General features: G+C 43.9%; 1 protein-coding gene across 1 annotated transcript in view; it reads left to right on the top strand.

Moving 5' to 3' along the window:
* Positions 1–18,695, top strand: part of MARCHF9 (membrane associated ring-CH-type finger 9) — a 459,926-nt gene that overhangs the window by 357,337 nt on the left and 83,894 nt on the right. The window contains exon 3 of the mRNA XM_086936523.1: positions 5,934–6,126. Within this exon, the coding sequence (XP_086792649.1) occupies positions 5,934–6,126 (193 nt within the window). The remainder of the gene's footprint in view (positions 1–5,933; positions 6,127–18,695) is intronic.

The raw sequence follows: 18,695 nt of genomic DNA on the forward strand, positions 1-18,695 counted from the left end.
TAGTCACCTTACCGATTTAAACTAATATATTGTCCTTTTGTTTTAGCCCTTTACTCCTTTTGACCCAGGTACAAACCTAGGTAGAAGTAATTTACTCCCATTTCTGTCATTGTTCTTAGTATTTTAGAATTTTGTTTGTTTTTTACCAATTATCTCTCTGAATTTTTTCACCCCGTTTTGTCCCCACCACCCAAAACCCCTTGACTACCCAAACCGTCCCTCCCCCCACCCCTCGCCACTTATCCCAACCCTACCACCGTCCCCTGTCGCCCCCCTCTCTTCTCTCAAAGGTGATATGACAAAATCAGGTCTTACAAAAAAAGAGACATCATCAACACTTCTCCGGGCCTCTGGCCTGGCTTTTTCAAACACCGCCTGTCTCAGTGGAAAGTTGCCGAATAAAACCCTAATGGCTCTAGGCTTTGACCCTTCCCTTTCTGGATTTCTCACAGTAAAGGGTGTCCTATGTACTCGCTGGACCTGTTGTTGCTAGTTTCAATCTTTAAGTTCCGGAAAGGCTAGTCGAAAAAGATCCAGCACATAAGTCTGGATATCTGATCCCTCCTTCCATTCAGGAACTCCCAGGACACTCAGATTATTAAACCACTGGCGGTTCTCACTTTCTTCCAATTTCCATTGGATATCAGTGATTCTTTCCTCTTGTTCCTTGAATTGGGTAAGCTTTTCGGTTACTTCTGTCTGGACATTGCTGCTCTAGTTTCAAGCTCCGTAAGCCATTCACCTATAGTGTTACATGATTCTGTCTGCTTCCTAACTGCACCCTGGACTTTCCGTGCTGCACTCTGAGCTTTGAAGGCATCTGCCCGTGTCTCATCTCGGTGCTGCATTATTGTCTGCAGGACAGTTTCCAATGTCGGGGCTTGCAAGCCAGAAGTGTCTTGGGGTGCTACGTTTTGGGTGAGGTTAATTGGATCAGTTAATGAGTAATCCCATTTCAAGCTAGCTGTCCTTTGCGTGTGGAGCCAAATTTTCTTACCACCTACCTGACGGGCAGTCATATAGAGAGAGTCTCCTGCTTTCTCCAGGTGGCTTTCATTTTCATTCGATATGATTGAGAATCCAGAGCCATTACCAGACCACTCAGGGCCATCAGACAAGGAGTTAAAGCAGTCATTGGGGTCTATTTCCACCTCAGGGTTTACAAGCAATGCTCCCTTCCCCTGGATTTGGGAGGGTGGTTGTTTCATAGGGCTCCCTGGTGCAATCAATACTGCTGTCTCTGTCTCTATTGTTACTGGCCTGGCACCGATTGTAGCCTCAATAGTCTCCCCTTGACTGATTATCTTTTTTCCCTCATTTTCCTCATCGTGTTCTGGCAGTCTCCTACTGTGCCTCAGTTCATCTTCCTTTATGCCCTCAGATACATTGGTGTGCTGTATTGGCTCAGTACTTATGATCTGCCTCACAAAAGGTGACTCCTCAGCCAGGCCTTCACCGAGTCGCCCCCCCCCCCCGGTCCTGATTCGTGAAGGAGAGCCTCCTCTTCAGCCTCGGCAGTGCCTGCACCCGTAGCGATACTCTCAGACTGTTTGTCACTAGAGGCACGCAGCATTTCAAGTACTGAGACCCCCAGCGCACGACGTCCGGACGAGGTCCCGACTCTTCCCCTTAATGGAGCTGTCTCTCTCTCTTTCTCCAATGTCAGCTTCAATGTCTGCGGCATCCGCCTGCCACCCTGTTTTCCTTCGGAGCCTGCAGGGTCCGCCATCAAAGGCACACCCGACCTTCCTGTTGCCGAACTGGCAACTTTGGGAGCCATCCGAGCAATCACTCTTTGCCGGCAACGCCTGCCGCCAGCAGATGCAAGAACTCGCTCCACCAGTAACCCTAATGCCGCGTTATATTCCTGCGGCTGCCCTTCCCCAGAGCCACCATTGCCTCCCGAGCCGGTATCCGCAGCAGTATCGAAGGTCCCAGCATCAAAGAACGTTAGGCAGGAAAGTGCTGTTATTTTTCCTCCTTTTGGCTCGTCTCCCCACGCTGTCAGAAACTTAACTCATGGTGCTCATATGGCAGGTTCGCTCCTACGGCCTCAAGCGGCCGCCATCTTACTTCCCCCCTCTGCTAGCTCGTTTGTTCTTTATTTTGCTGTAGCATTATTCAAGTTCTATAGGTTGCGGGGAGTCCTGTCTCCATGCAAGCCTATGTTGTACCCAATGTTCATTCCTATTAAGGAGTCTCCAAGAGTCCCAGACGTATCTGTTGAGCAGAGGTGGGAGCCGACTATCTCACTGGCAACAAAGATAAATTGTTTATTAACCGAGACTTTATCTTCTCAAACTTCTTTTCCCTTCTCAACAGTTCATGGGAAAGTTTATCGAGCTCCATTGCTTTCCATAGATTCCTCATCCAGAGCCCCACCGCAGGAAAGTAAAGTGCTATCAGCCTCTTCGCTGCTTCCAGAAGATAAGACCTCAGTGATGTATTCATTCAACTCCCTCTCCATGTCTGATTGCCGTGCATGTTGAGCAGTATCACCAGAGGGTGCCTTGGAGTGTATTCTCCCACTATGGCATTTATGTGACCTTGTATTTCTTTCCAATACTGGTCAAGTTTCCCTAAAGTCCCACGATATATGAAGGAACATGCCTTTATCTGTCTCACAGCGCTGCCACTTTTCTGAAGTGTCTGGTACATGGTTCGCAATCTTCTAGGTGTCAGGCACCACTTCATTAATAATTTCTTTTCTATTTTCCTGTGCTGAATATTCTTAAATCTCTTATTGATGTCGGGGCAATTTTAGCGCCCAAAGCTCTGCCCATCTCCCCTCCCTATGCTATCTAGTAAGGCCATCTATTTTATGTCCCCTCTACCAGTACCTGATATAGCTTCATAGTCAGTACCTTGGCGGTCTCGTATGTGATCAAAATGTTTTCAAAAGATGTTATGGATCTGGTTGCAGCTTCTTTCATACTGGGGTTCATAGCTCAGTGTTTTAAGCTAATTTTTAAGACTCCTGTTGGACTCCATTTGCCTATTTAGTAACATCTAAAAGACTCATAAAAGTGGAGGATGTAGCTGAGAACATGTAATACTTGTTTCATATACACAATGTCATTGGATTGAATTGTTGAATATACAGCTGTTTAAACACAGTACTAGGAACATGGCAAGTTAACCCCATCCTCAAAGTTCTTCTGCTAATGGAGCTGCCCATGATAAGCCTTAAAGTAAAGAGAAAGGATGCTACTTTGGGCATTCCTGGAGTATTAACTTGAGGCTGGCTTCATTAAGAGCATGTTATATTGTTATTGAAAAGTAGAAACATCCAAAGAGTTTCTTAGGAAGCTAGCAGGCAAAGAAAAAGACCTTTGCACCTAGACATGGAGCCAAGGGTAACTTGGATGAGGAAGTAGATGAGGCAGAAGTCTTTCTGAGACCAGTAGACCCATTGATTGACCTCTCTAAGTCACTGGGGACTGTTTGCACCCTCTTCCTAGTTTCTAGGGCTGTTATCTGTGACATAACGCAGTGGTCTCTTACTGCAGTGCTGCTACATCCAAGGGCATAATATTTAAAGCCCGACTAGGGCCATCTCCATGGCCACTGTGTAGGGTAAGTGAGGTCCCAACGATCTGCCTAGGCCTGGCAGATGGAGATAGATGTACCATATGGAGTGGGTTTGAATAGTCGCCTCTTTATGTATGGATGTGGGTAAGATGGTATGTTCTGGGTGTGGTGGTGCAACAAAGGTTTGTCCCAGCCCGTGGAGATTCAAGAGTTTACTTCATTAACTATACTGTCCCTTGTTGTCATGTTACATCACACTCCTACACACATTTCTGAGGGTTGTAATCGAAAAGTTTTATTTAGTTACGTTGAGATAATTCAAGTGGGACTTATGCAAGGACATCCGTTGATCCAGAGTAAACCCCTAACACACATGATGTTGAATGCATTTTAGGTGGAAATTCCCATGTCGGATAATATTTGCCCTTGGCCAACTTGCCTACTCTGCGCTATTTGCCCTCAAGGTCTTGGCAAATAATACACAAGGAGAATTATGTTGGTTACATGCATGGACACAGGTGTTCCACTTTGTGCACCCTGGAACACCCCTGTGCATTCCAGAGAGTGTATAATAGAATTTTGAGCATTTTGACAAGAAGAATATTTCCACGTTTAATTTGCATACGGGCAGTGAGCACATTCGCAATTATTCCTTGAATTGAGTATTCGCGCCAAAAATTTAATTAGCATCAAGATTGCAATATGTGTAGATATGATAAACCATTGCAAGATATTTTAGTTTTTCGACACTGATACGTAATTGGCTTCCTCATATTTCCCCTAGGAGTAAAGGGTACTCTAGAGTCTGTTGGGTGTGAGGCACATATATAAATATTTGTTGTGAATTGTGCTTTTCTGCTGAGGCTTGTGGATACATTTGTGTGAATAGGGGGTTTGGGGAGATCAAGGCCTTCAGTTTATGTAGAAGTGGTCTTTTGAAGACCAACAGCAGGTCAACTTTTAGGCACCTCAGAGTACCTGGCTATAAATGGCAGCTAGATGCTTGGCTTTGATATAGGTGTTTTTGGGGAAAGGAAATTCACATTAAGATTAATCATGTAATGATTCTCAGAGGGAGTAATCTCATTGACCTATTTTTTATCATTATTTTTACATTAATTTCTACCCTTTTTAGTGAATTCCAAGGCTTGCCATTAACCTTTCCCTTACGCTTTCCCTGTCTCTCACTGTAACTCATTTTATCGACATTCCTTCAACCTATCTTTTACATTACCGCCTCACCGTTCCCAATTTACACCATTTCCTTTCATTAGTTCCTATCCCTGACCCTTTACCCTGACACCTACACAAAGCCTTACCCTTAGACCTATACTTATCTGTATCCTTCCTCATTTTTGTCCTTCAATATTTTCTCCCAGAGGCTTAGTATTCCTAGTGATTTGCAGAGAAAATACGTGTCTCTACTTTGTTAGTAAAAATGGTTACAGAACTATATGTACCTCTTCAGAAGCTCCCTTGTCTCCAATGCAGGGCAACTCGGTGAAACCCACAGTGGTGCGCGCACATCCAGATATACTCACACCCACACTGTAGTATGTAAGATTATACATAGTGGGCAGTTAAGGGTAACTTCTTTAACATTTTCTTTTAATGTACTTGAATTTAACCAAAGTGTGATATCACCTCCGTATGCAAATTAAACGTGAAATATTCTTGTCTATTTTTTGTCCAATGGGTGGTGGAACGCTGCACAGAATGCAAGTGGAAACCTTACACTGAAAGAGCATGGATAGGGTTCAGTGAGTGGAATTCCACGTTGTGGTAGGGGAGGCAGAGATTTCACTCCTTTCCTTCTTCTCTGTTCTGTTGGAAAATCTAATAATTTTAGTTTCCACTTGAAAAGGTTCGGGATGCATTTGTATTTCCATATTTTGCCCTTGAATAGAGGAATAGAAATGGCTGATTCTGATTGTGAAAAGATATTGACATGCCCCCTATTCTCACAATGAGATGAATTGCTCGACATAATCTCAGTTAAAGGGCAGTGGGCTATATGTGCGGGACTGACTATCCCCACAGGTGGCCTGGAGTTCGGAGATAGATCCTTGAGCTGATGGCAGGTAGGTCTGACCATAGCCCTTCCCACGCCAGTGGTCAACTAATACTGTGAATACTTGTGCAATTCCTATTTGCAATATTTTTTGTCCCTTAGTTTGCCATGACCTAGAAGGCTGTGGGAGGGGGTTGGGTCTGTGTGAATACAGACTATGGCTCATCCCTCCCAACATAGAGGTGGTAAACCCTAAATCTTGCTGTTGACAATAAGGCTGTTAATGTCCGTCTTGTGCTTCATACTGAAGACTGAGAGATCTGTTTCTCTCATTCGCTACCATGTTATGTTAATTCTGGTAATCCACTTTCGATTATTTCTTCTCTCCCAGTGGCAGGCCATCTCCTTGACGGTGATCGAGAAGGTACAGATCGCTGCGATCATTCTGGGATCTCTCTTCCTCATCGCTAGCATCTCCTGGTTGATATGGTCATCGCTAAGCCCTTCGGCCAAATGGCAGCGGCAGGACCTGCTGTTCCAGATCTGCTACGGCATGTACGGCTTCATGGACATTGTCTGCATAGGTGAGGGTTCTCACCGTTTCTTTGTGGCACTCTCTGGCAGCAAGAGTGGAGGCTTCTTCCAATTCCAGGATTTGGGTATTGTATGCAAATCACCCACTATGTACTTATGAGGCTCTGATAGAAAGCGACATGTTGTTTCATGCATCTCATTCCAGCAGCAGACCGCTTGTGGTGCCTCATCTCAGGTAAGGGTGAGTCTCACTGGCCTGTTTTTTCTTTGCATTCTGGAGTTTGTAGTTTTGCTTTTCCTTCTACACCCCGTGACTACAATAACCAGGGCACAAAGAACAACCCTGCCGCCAGACACCTTGATATGATTGTTTTCCTCAGAGGTGGAAGACACAGTCTCTTTGACAGCAACTGAAGGCTATCAACAGAATTTGTGAACGAAAAGAGCGGTTGGCAGAGGATGTCCAGAGGGTTTCTCTTCCTCTCTCTAGATCCGGTTCCTGTGGACCCTCCTCAATTCCGAGGTGCTTTGTTATTAACTAAAACACTTGAATACTTACTATTGTGTGTGCTGGGATGGCACAAAGGGTTTCAAAGTATCACTGTCAGAAATAACACCTTCTATGCATCACGTTTGTGCTCTTGCCTGAACCTGTTTATTAAAATGTTTAACCTGAGCTTCTCACTTGACAGGGCATTGCCTCTGCCTTGAACCGAAGTTTATCGAGTTTGTGTAGAAATGATTTTGGTTCAAAGCACAGCAGCTCGCCTGAGCATGGGTTTAGAGTGTTCAACCTTGTTAACTTGATTTTGAGAGACCTGCATTTGCTGGCTATGTATTCATTGAATGTTACACTAGGCCATGTTTTCTGCAGGAGAATCTAAAACCCTTCTCCTGGAGTACACTTTGCAGTCTACTGTGCAACGTATCCTTGTAGTTTAAACTGCTGAAAAATGCGGTGGATAAGCGTCTTTCTATACAAGTCCACCTTTAATTCAACGTGTTCCACTGGCTGTACCTCGAGAATAACTTTTTACATTTATTATCACTTTTTTAATAGTGGAAATTTCCCTTTCGCATTCTGTGCACTCAGAAGAGGCTCTTTCCGCTCGCCGACTCCACCTCAGTCCTCATATGCTGATCGTTTGACTGTGATCTGGATGCTTCTCCATAATTTCTGCTCTTGCCCTTGCTAAGTCTTGTTGGGATTTCCACAGACTCCATCATCCCACACTCCCCTGCGTTGCCTTAAACGGTCTCCAGTAGCACTGATGGGCACTACCTTGCCCTCATTGGTACTTTGAATGGCGATCACAATGCTCAACCCCGGATTTTGCGCTCCCACCTTCAAAAATGCGGTTGGATTGGGCAGTTGGCTCTAAGTCACCCCACCACTTGCTCCCGCACCTGCTCCTGCCCCTCAGCCTTCTTGTGTACTTCCTGCTCCCTCTGTCATCCTGAAAAGGGTCTAAGTGACTGGCCCCATGGCCTCCCGAGGTCACGGGCCTCCTATTGCCATGGTTGGCACCTGGGCCTTCATGGTACATTAGACCTGGCTCCTGGGGATGTCTATGCCATCCAGACCTACACTCATTCACATTCTGTGTTTCCACGCACTAGGAACCAAAAATAGTGGTGTGATCTAATACACATAAAACATAATAATCAGGGCTCGAGCCGGGGTACACGCAACTACACGGTCTTCCACCCACTATTTTTACAGGGTGGACGCCGTCCCCCCGCCAAGAAACTAGGTCCTACTGAAATATGTGGAACTTCTCCCAGTGTAAGACACGGGGATACGTTCAGTAGTGCCTGTCCGTTGTCTGCTTTCCATTCCCAGCAGCAACGTGCAGGCAGAAACTGACCCTTTTTTCACCTCCAGCTGGGCTGAAGTTAAGGGGCCATCCGGCCTCCTTTTGTTTGTATATGCTGACTGGGGGCCACCTGGAACCTTACATTTAAATGTAAATGCCACAGAGGTAAACAAAGGCACAAAGCTTGCCTTCTCTTCACAGGTACATAAGAGAGGCATGCTTTTGCCTTTGTTCTGTCCCTGAATATAAATGCAGACACTCTAAGACTGTCAGATGGGTTAGTTTGTCCCAGTATTTACACAAATAATTTAAATAGCACTATTTTATTTCATTTATAGAGGTTCGTCGTGACGTCATGAGGTCATTTGCATACTGTCTTACTTGGCCAGCCCCCCCACTTCTTTTTATAGGACTTGTGCCCTGATAATAATGGAGAGGTTATTGAAAGCTCTATCTCAGGTAGGTAACTTTCAGCGGGCCTAGATTTTTTAGACACACTAAAGTAAACACAAAAAGTGATGGATGGAATGCTTGAATTAATGTCAGCCACTGATAATTACTCTGGGACCCACCCCAATCCATCATTATTTTGCACACCACATCACCTCAGTTTGGTCGCAGCTGTATGCAAATCTTTCTTGACCATGCTCCAATTGGAACAGTCCAGCCCGAACTGCCAAGCCAGGTCCTCCCTGAACTGGAATAGAGGCAACCCTGGACTGGTTTCACCCTAGCTACAGGCTCTTCAGCCTGGTACAGCTTGGTTCCAGTGACACAGTGTGCAGAGGACCCACATCTGGGCATACCCGTCTCCCTTACAGTGACACACTGAAGTGAATAAAAAGTGATAGATAGATGGAATGCTTAAATTAATCTCAGCCTCTGAGAATTACTCTGGCACCATCCCAATCTATTGTTATTGTGAGCACCATGTTACCTCAGCTGGGTCCAGTGGCTGAGATAATTCAAGCACTCCAGCCATCACTTTTTGTATACTTTAATGTGACGCTCTAAGCCGGATGGGTATGGCCAGACATGGGTCCCGTGCACACTACGTCACTGGAACCAACCTATACCAGGCTTATGAGCCCATAAGAAGGGCGAAACCGGTCCTTGGTTGCTGGTGGGCCGGTCCAGGAAGAACATGCTTGGCAGTTAGGGCTGGACTGCTCCCATTGGAGCTGAGTCAAGACTGATTAGGACATAGCTGGGTCCTAACTGATGTGGCATGGTGTGCAAAATAACAATGGATTGGGATGCGGCCCTGAGAAATTACCAGTGGTTGAGATTAATTCAAGCATTCCACCCATCACTTTTTGTATACTTCAGATTTTTTAGACATCAGCATTAAGTATGCTGGGATTTATAGTCCCAGACTCAGAAAGGAAAACGGGACATGACATGTCCCTGCCTCTTGAGTTCTCTTCGCTGAACATAGCATAAGATTTTTAGACACCTATCTTGTTAGCAATTGTTTTTCCCCAATTTCTGAGTGAGGTTGATGCAGTCTGTCATAAGAATAAGCAACTGTCTGTTAAATCTTCATCACCAGGTTTCATTTGTACATGTCTATTATGCAATTTACCATCTTACATGGAATAGTCATGGTGTACATATAGTTCCATTCCTGGGTAGCGTTTTGGTCCTATGACATCACTATATGCTACCATCTAGCAAGATTTGTCCCCAAGCAATATTTTTGGTCAGATGGCACCTGCTCCATTGATGAGCTTCACCACTTTACAGCTCAGAAACTGTCTCAGCGTATTCTATCTGGCAGCTGAGAACCATCCTTTCCCTAGTACTGGGGTGTGGTTGTACAGGGTTCTAGATGGAACAGCAGCTTATGTCCTTTCTTGGCGCGGGCCCCTGCTCTGTCGCCTGATACATCAAAGGCTACTTGAACAGCGTCTGCGGCTGGAGTTGGGTAAGACTGTGTGCCCCTGGAAAGAACCATAGTTGGTGTTGGCCCTGCTGCGCTACACTTCGGAATCTCCTGACAAGAGCTGTCCATGTGTGCTGCCTTTGCAAGTGCCTGAGGAGAGCTTGAAACTGAAAGCAGGATTCAGGAAAGGAAGTTAAAACTGGGGGGAGAGGAGACATCATTTCACACCCTCAGAAATCTGTTCATATGGAACATCATAGCTCTTACAAGGCTCCAAAGTTCATTAGCAGACAGGTACTCCCTACAACTTGTGGGAATTCTTGGTAGTAAGAGTTATGAATTGAAGTGCAGCTTGTGTGGGAAGCTTTGTGTTGGTGATCACGATTGATCAGAGTGGTGATCTTGTCCTGTCGTGGGTCGCTGCCATTAAACAGGTAGATGGGTGAGGATGAAGGATAGAACACACAAGCGCATGATAAGCTATGTTATTATTGTGTTTGGTTGGAAACGCGTGGGTTATGGTTAGACTAGGTGGGAAGTGTTTTAATGTCGTGTGCAAAGAGTAGTGGAATGCATTGCTTGTTTTGCTGTATGCTTATGGTTGGAGTAGAAGGCAGGAGAATAATAGATAGTTGCAGACGTTTGCCTACTGCCCTACATAAGGATACGTTCTAGTTCTTCTGCAGGATTTGTCCCAAATCATCTAAATAGAATATTTTCTTAGTGGGTGATGGAATTCTTTATTGGTCAGTGTGTCTGTATCAGTATTAAGCAACATTATTCGGAGCCATTTAGCAATACAAAAAAGCAATGCACAATACAAGACAAGCAGAAAAATATCATTCAAAGCATAAAATCAAGATATTTACATAGAGATTCAATAAAACACAGAGTAAAAAGAAAAAGGCGTAAAATCTAAAACAATACCATAATATGTCAGAGATTAAAAAGATCGGTGTGCAACAATTAGAGGTTACAAATAAAAGAAAGTGATTTCACATCTGAGCAAAATATTTCATCGAATTCATTATACATCCAAGTTAGTAGGGAACATAAACATAACTTCCTAAAGCATGGATAGCTAGGATGAAATAAAACTAGTGCAAGAAGGGAGAGCAAAAAAAACTCATATTGGGACCCCATGCACTTTACTCCTACCCTATCCCAACGTGCATAAATCTATTTCGATTATAAAAACATGGAGATACGGTAAATGATTTGTACAATACTCTGTTCCTTTAAGAGACCTAAATCAGATATCCTAGGACCATACACAGATTGCACACTATGTCCCATGACTGTGGGCAAGCTGGAGAAATATTCTTTCTGGCGTAAAAGACAGCCCATAAAAAGGATGACATAGTACAACACATCTCCATGGAAGCAAAGATTGTAAATATAAACATGCAGGGCGACATTGTATAAAATGTAACAATCTTATAATCGGTAAAATATATCTTTTTCTCTGGTGTCTGTAAAACTTACAAAAATAGACCACATGCATAGTATTCTGTGCCAACACTCCATCGCAGGGACAATTGATTAGGGTTGTAGAGAATCGTTTGTGTTTGGGAAGCTGATCAGTCTGTGAAAAATGTCCCGTCTTAAGCGAGTTAAAACAGATGTATGTCTTGCCTCTAAAACAGCTTTAAGATAGAGTTGCATATCAAAAGCAGTTAAGATCATTTGATTTTTCAAAACACTAGGCTTTGGAATATCGATTATCAGTCGAAGATTTCCAGATGTGTCATAGCTTCTTTTTTTAAAGTTTTTCTACTGATAAGGGCTAGTGTTTCAGGCCTCTCAAAATAATCAGAATGACGTAGGTCATGCCCGAAACATCGAATGTAAACAAGCCACAGTATATGCCGGTATGAACTTGAATTAAGCCAGCCCCTAATTATTGCACGATTTAAATCAGTGTACTCAGAGGTCTATACTTTATACCAGAGTAAAATAGGCTGAACCATTATTAAATCTTTATGATATGGGCTCGAAAACACATGTGGTCCTGGTGCACCCTACCCCAAGCAGGCAGAGAGAAAGTAGATTGACCCCAGGACAGATTCAGAAAGCCTGGAGCTGAGGTCTGGACCCTTCCCTCCACAAGCACTCCTTTGGGGTGGGCTGGGCAACAGAGGCCCTCAGAGGCTTTCATCTCTTGGACAGCATTGATGGGAGAGAGAGGGGATGCTCACCTGTATTCACCTGTCCAACTGTTTGCATTGTAGAAGAGATGGCGGTCGAAGGTTGCCTGGGTTCCTCTAGAGTTGAGTTAGCCATTGATGCTAAAGACCGGTCAATAACGCGGGCTGTAAATAAACAAGAAAAGCCACTTTTTCTAGGTAGACAATTTTATGTAGCAAACCCACTCCGCAAATATAGTAATTAAATAAACAGCATTGCTAAATAGAACCATGGGCCATATGTATCAAAAAATCATTTTGCGATTCTCAAATAGCGATTTTTTGCGAATCGCTATTTGAGAATCGCAAAATGCTATGTATGTAGGGTTTGCAATAAATTTTGCGAATCCTACATATTCCTTAATTGCGAATCGCAAATTGTGATTCGCAATTAAGGAATACCACCCCATTCATTCCTATGGGCCTGGAGGCCCATAGGAATGACTGGGAAGACATTCTCAATTTGCGATTAGCAATTAGCAAATCGCAAATTGAGAATGCAATTTCAAGGGTGCAGGGTTGTCAAAAGGACACCCCGTTGCCCCCCTGAAATAAGCATGTGTGCACATGTTGCGCACATACATACCCTAAGGGCATGTATGTGCTTCACATTACACTTTGAAAAATGCAAAAAAGTGCATTTTTCAAAGAAATTGCAAATTACCACCAACTTGAAGTTGGTGGTAATTTGCGATTCTTAAGGCCAAATTGCACTTCTTTGGTGCTTCTTACATTGCATTTAAGGAATCGCAAAATTTGCGATTCCTTAAATGCAATCGCAAAATAAGGAATCGCAAATTTTGCAATTCCTTATTTTGCCTTAATACATACCATTTGGCAAAATTGCATTCGCAAACGCCGACATTCTGCGAATTTCGGCGTTTGCGAATGCAATTCTGCTTGATACATATGGCCCCATGATCCATGTACTAAAGTATAGTAAAGAAATATAATGATATCTTTTTACTCTGTACGCAACACTCCACTTTTGCAACTGTGCTCTAACTTGGGTTTAAGTCGTAGATCCACCACTTGACCATGTTGTGTTGTCCTGGTCAAAGCACATTAAATCGCTTCACCTATATTCCGAATGTGGCGATCGTAGAGACGTGCTGGTGTTAGTCACTATAACTGCAGTAAGAACATGTACATTCTGTTTAGTGATTTCCACTTGAACCACAAGAAAGGCCTCCTCTCTTGGCCACAGAAAAGAGTTGAAATGGAAAGCGGCTGCATGAAGTTATGACACCACATAAAACAGTTACTGCTCAAAACAAAACAGGGGACATCCTAAGCATGCTGTTAAAACGCCAGTGGGGAAAAAACAATGTCCATGTGCTTTAAGAAGACTTGCCCCAATAATGAAAGCAGAGTGCCGCTGCGAGAAAGCAGCCTCTAATTTGTTATCACCACCGGTTAAAGATGCTGAAAAGACATGCGACTCCCCGCCCCCCCAATTCTTTTGCTCTGAACAGTGTGTTACCCTTGGATACTCAACGCACTACGTTCTTTTGACCTTCAGGTTTCAGCGTTTATTTCCTGCAGTAACTTACAAAGACATAGTCTGTTTTGCCCGTGTGCTTCTGTGTGCAGGTTTACTCGTTTTACATCAATAAATTCAGTTTGCTTGCCTATTTTGCATGTTCCCGAGAACGATTAGCATACGCAATCGGTCCTTTTCCTGGTGGATTTTTTTATGCCTCAACAATGGCAGAAAATTGGCTTTTCATTTCCTTTTTATTCGAACATGTGTAGTGTAACCATGTATTCCCCTAGTAAAACCTGTGCAAAAACTATGCTATAAAAAGTTCCCATGGGTAATTATTTATGAAAAATTAATTAACTGAATTTAATTGACTCAGTATTAACAAACATGCAAGCTCTGTAACCTGAATGACTCAATCGCACTGGGAGTTGGTGGTCATACGAGACTATATTTTTTCTTTCTACTCAAAAATAGATACAGGGCTTTATCTGCAATTAATATTTTTGTGGTGACAGAGAAAAAATAAAAGCTTACATTAGCCATTCTATTAAAAGCTGTACAAGAATTGTGTGAAGGAGGGAGAAAATACTGAATTCCTTAAAAAAAAAAGAGCAACAAAACAGTTCACTTTGTTTTCCACCTCATATTCACAGCCTAATAGTATATTGATCATAAATATTTGGCAGCTTTTGGAATGTTATTCCTCCACGCTCCTGTACTACCCATACTAGGATCTCACAAACCCAGGGAAGCGAAACTATTTCTCCTGACATGTTTTTGGGGGATAACATATGGGAATCTTTTGTTTCCTTGAGAGTTTCACCCAGCTATTTTAAATGCCACCAGAAGCCCACTATGAAACCTGGAAATATGTAATCGCGATGGATCAGGTACCCCCTGTAACCTGCCTCATCAGAGCTACTGGGCCTTTCAGAATGAAGGGCATTTCATTGTATCTAATTATTAGACACAGCCTTCACCAGGACAGTATCCCATTAAAATTGATTCATCATGTGACATTTTCCCCACACCTTCCTGTGGAGGAAATATGAATGAAAAATGACTGCCGGTTTCATTTATGACAAAAGACATAGCTTTATAATAATCCAATTAATCAATTTATGGGGCATACACATTGCCAATATTCTATTCATGGCAAATTGTCACAGGCACTTGACGTTTTCCATTGACATGCAAAATAAAGGAATATGTGTTTTTTTAAATTTTGCTTGGGGTTGTTGTCTGCTATCTGGCATTCAGATCCTCATGACAGGTAAATTGTATACACCATTGTCAATTTCTATCCACTGTCAGGTTTGAATCAACACTAGCCTCTGTCCTGACACAGGAGCTGATGCACCATATAATCAGCAGCAAAGATTAGTGTCAGCTAAGGATTCACTTCTGTGACTAATGACATATCCATATAGCCTGCTGCCAAGGGTTATACCGGTTGTTAAAGGCCCAAACCCGAGGTATAGGACTGAGCTGCTGCCGAGAGTCTATAACGAGGGAGAGGGCCTTTAACAACTGATATAGCTCGAGGCAGAAGGGCATAAGGGCACCAAGGGTAGAATGTTCTAAATTAAAAAGGGAGAAACATGAAGACAAACATTGCAATGTTGGAGCTCCAGGATTATACCAGCCATTTTAAACCCTGAGCCATTTAATTGTCTTTATTGGAGCTCCTAACATTCCAATGTTCTAATACAGCCTTAAAACGTGCCGAGCAGGCTGTATTGGCCATTAAAGGCCTGCTCCAGTGTTAAAGGCCAGGGCAGAAGGCGAGGGCCTTTAACAAGGGAGTGGACCTTTGATGGCCGGCATAGCCCAGCTACAGCGGGCTATAAAGCTATTAGAACATCCGCCCCATCAGGGCAGAATGTTGTCATTAGTAAAACAAAGGTCTCAGGGAGCCCGATGGGGTTGAAATCCCTGGGGCTCTGTGAGGCCGTTGTTCACGGCTGTTGCTGTGAAAGACGAAGATTGGAATATTGAAGCTCCTGGCTTTTACCAGCCATCAGAAGCCAGGAGCTACTCCATTGTCTTCATTGAAACACTCACCATTCTTATGTTCTAATATAGTCTTATAGCCCGCCGTAGCGGGCTATACCGGCTATTAAAGGCCCGCTGAATCGTTAAAGGCCCGAGCCGTAACGAAACAGCGGGACTTTAATAGCCGGTATAGCCCTGCTACGAAGGACTATAAGGCTATTAGAACATTCTGCCACTAGAGGGCAGAATGTTCTAACAAATTAAACAAAGGGTTCTCGAAGCTCGAGGGGATATAAATCCCCTCGAACTTCCAGAAGCCTTTGTAGAACATTAAAATGTTGCTCTGCGGGCCTTTACCGGCCCATAGAAGCAGGCAGCACTCCATTGTCTGCAATGGAGCTCCCAACATTCCAATGTTCTAATATAGCTTTATAACCCTATAAAAGGCTCCAGAGTTAAAGGCTAAGCTAAGGGAGAGAGCTTTTAACAAGGGAGAAGGGCCTTTAATAGCGGGTATAGCCCAGCTATGGCAGGCTATAAAGCTATTAGAACATTCCGTCCCATCAGGTCAGAATGTTCTCATTAGTAAAACAAAGGCTTCATGGAGCCTGAGGGGATAGACATCCCACTGAACTCAGAAGCTTATGTTCACAGCTGTTGCTATGCATGTTCTACAGCTAACAGGGCCACAACCGTCAGCTTTTGAACATTCACAGCAGGAGCTGTGAAAAGGGGCTGAAGTTATCCCATGGTTCTCCCTGGCTGGGCTGAATTGCTTTTTTCAGTTCAGCCAATCAAGGAATACCAGGAACTGAGCAGTATATTCACTCCTTTCTCCATCTGAAGCCCTAGTATGACTGAGCTATAGGAGGAGGGAAGGGTGAAGGCTGCATGCGTCTTCCTGCATGGCCTCTGCTTTTCATTTTCCTTGGTCTAATTAATATATTTTCAAAAGGCAGGCGAAGAGAAAGCTAGAAGCTGTGAATTCGGATATTGAAATGTTGAGCGTAGCTGGCCTATACCAGTTAATGCAGTTAATGCAGGCTGCTCCTGCTCCATTGGCTTCACTAGAGCTCTTAACATGCCAGTGTTCTAATAGAGCCTGCTGTAGCCAGTTCTACAGCCCATTAAAGGCTCTCTCCAGCGTTAAAGACCAGAGCCAAAAGCAAGGCCCTTTAACAAGAAAGTTGGCCTTTAATGACTGGTAGAGCCCGCTACGGAGGGTTCTAAGGCTATTAGAACATTCTGCCCCTAGAGGGCAGAATGTTCTAATTTGCAAAACAAAGGCTTTGCGGAGCCTTGGGCTTTAAATCCCCTCAGGCTCCGTAAGGTCTTTTGTTCACAGCAACAGCTGGGAACAGACATTTGAGTGCTGCAACTCCGGGCATTTACCGGCTATTGGAAACCCAGAGCACTCCATTGTTTTCAATACTGCCCCAACATTCCAATGTTCTAATTAGGATTGTAGTATTTTGCTCTTAGTATTCCCCGGACTGTAAAAAGAAGGCCATAGAAGGAGGCAGCGTGGATGTAAGGTAGAGGGATAAGGAATTACTGTAAAATGATGGTAAGAAAACCTTTTCCAGGTAATTTGGTGAGTTATACAAACAATTACATTACCTCAGTGCCCAACCAAGAAAGCCAACATTGCCAGGCTACACTTAATTGAGGAAAAGAATAGTATGTTCTCCAGCAAGCCTCCTGTAAACACAAACCCCTGTATCAATATAATGCAATGAAATTACAATACATTAAATCAGGAAAGCTAATCTAAGACCCACGGGCCTCAGGAAATACAGAAATACTGAAATCCCTTGATCCAGGAAGATGTAAAAAAGTACACCCTAATGGTATCCATCAGGTTAATGGATCACACTCTGCAGACTCCATGGTCAAAGCCTCCCTCCACCCTCTAGTTCACCCTAATTGTCCTATTACCCCCAGATGGATGACAGCCAACTCCGCTTCCAGGACATTGGACTGCCCTTGACCAAAGTCACACTTAGCCTGAGTCCTTGGGAAGCAGGTTAAAATATGCAGAACTTTTAATTAGGAGAAAGACGTAAACACAGAGAGTTTAGAAGCCACTCAGGGGTTCACCCACTAGTCTCAAAACATAATGGAGTCATGTAGTCTCTTGAACCGCCACTGAACTGTCTCTGAAGCATTCCTCCAGACCAGTCAATCTCTCTCACTACAACCTGGTGCCAACATGTCTTCAGGAGGGGTCAGGTGTGAAGAGGGCAGTTTGATGTAGAGGTTTCCATATTATGGTTTCTATAATTGAAGTCATTCAGATATCAGTGGCTTGGTGATATTGGGGAGATATTCCCCTTAAGACAGCAAGATAATCTGCACTCATTTATCATAGGCAGGATTGTTCCTGTTTGCTTTTTGGTACCACGGTCCATGAGACTCTTGGAACATAGAAATGCCCATATTCTATGAGTGGCATTTCTAAGCGAGTGAAGCCATAACCCCTTTTACCAATGGAAAGGGTTTGGCATGGCGAATCCATTGATAGGAAACATTATGAGACTTCTTCACTGCAATCCTCTATTGCAGCCCAAAGTAATGTCAACCACTTCCCCATATTAACCTATGAGAAAAGCAGGCCTCATAGGTAGTGAAAACACACATTGGTATTCCTCGCTACTAGGGGGCATGTACGCTATTGTACACACCGACCGGCATTGGCAGGAGGTATGTGCAAGTGCACCCACCCGAGTCTGCAGAGCAGACTGGAGACAGGTTTAACTAAGACGTGCATCTGTGCAAACGCACAAGCCTGCGTTGGCAGGCGGCACACGTAATCATGGGCACCATAGGTGTGGATGCGCATGTACAGCGGACTACAATGGCAAGCTGCTCATGAGTTTACTCACAATAGATACCAATGTATACCCACCAGTCTGCAATGAAAGACCGGCCCATGTTTCAGAACATTGAATCAGCGCCATTCCCCAATATGGGTAGGAAGGGTGCACACACTTTCCCACTGTATTTAAAGTGGGAAAGTGCCCACAGCATGAAGGCCACATACGAGAATCAGAAAAACTCAGGTGGAAAAAGCTAAAACGTTCAGGGAAATACTACCTGACGAATATCAGGTCCAACAAGTAGTTCTTAACCTTTTGCCTTATGTGGACCCCCACTTAATCATTACTGGAGAGCGGGGACACCGAATGAATCATTATTGGAATCCGTGGACGCTACTGACTCATGACTGGAAGCCAGGTACCATGGCCTA

Source organism: Lissotriton vulgaris, chromosome 1_1 (assembly GCF_964263255.1).
Source record: "Lissotriton vulgaris chromosome 1_1, aLisVul1.2, whole genome shotgun sequence".
NCBI lineage: Eukaryota > Metazoa > Chordata > Amphibia > Caudata > Salamandridae > Lissotriton > Lissotriton vulgaris.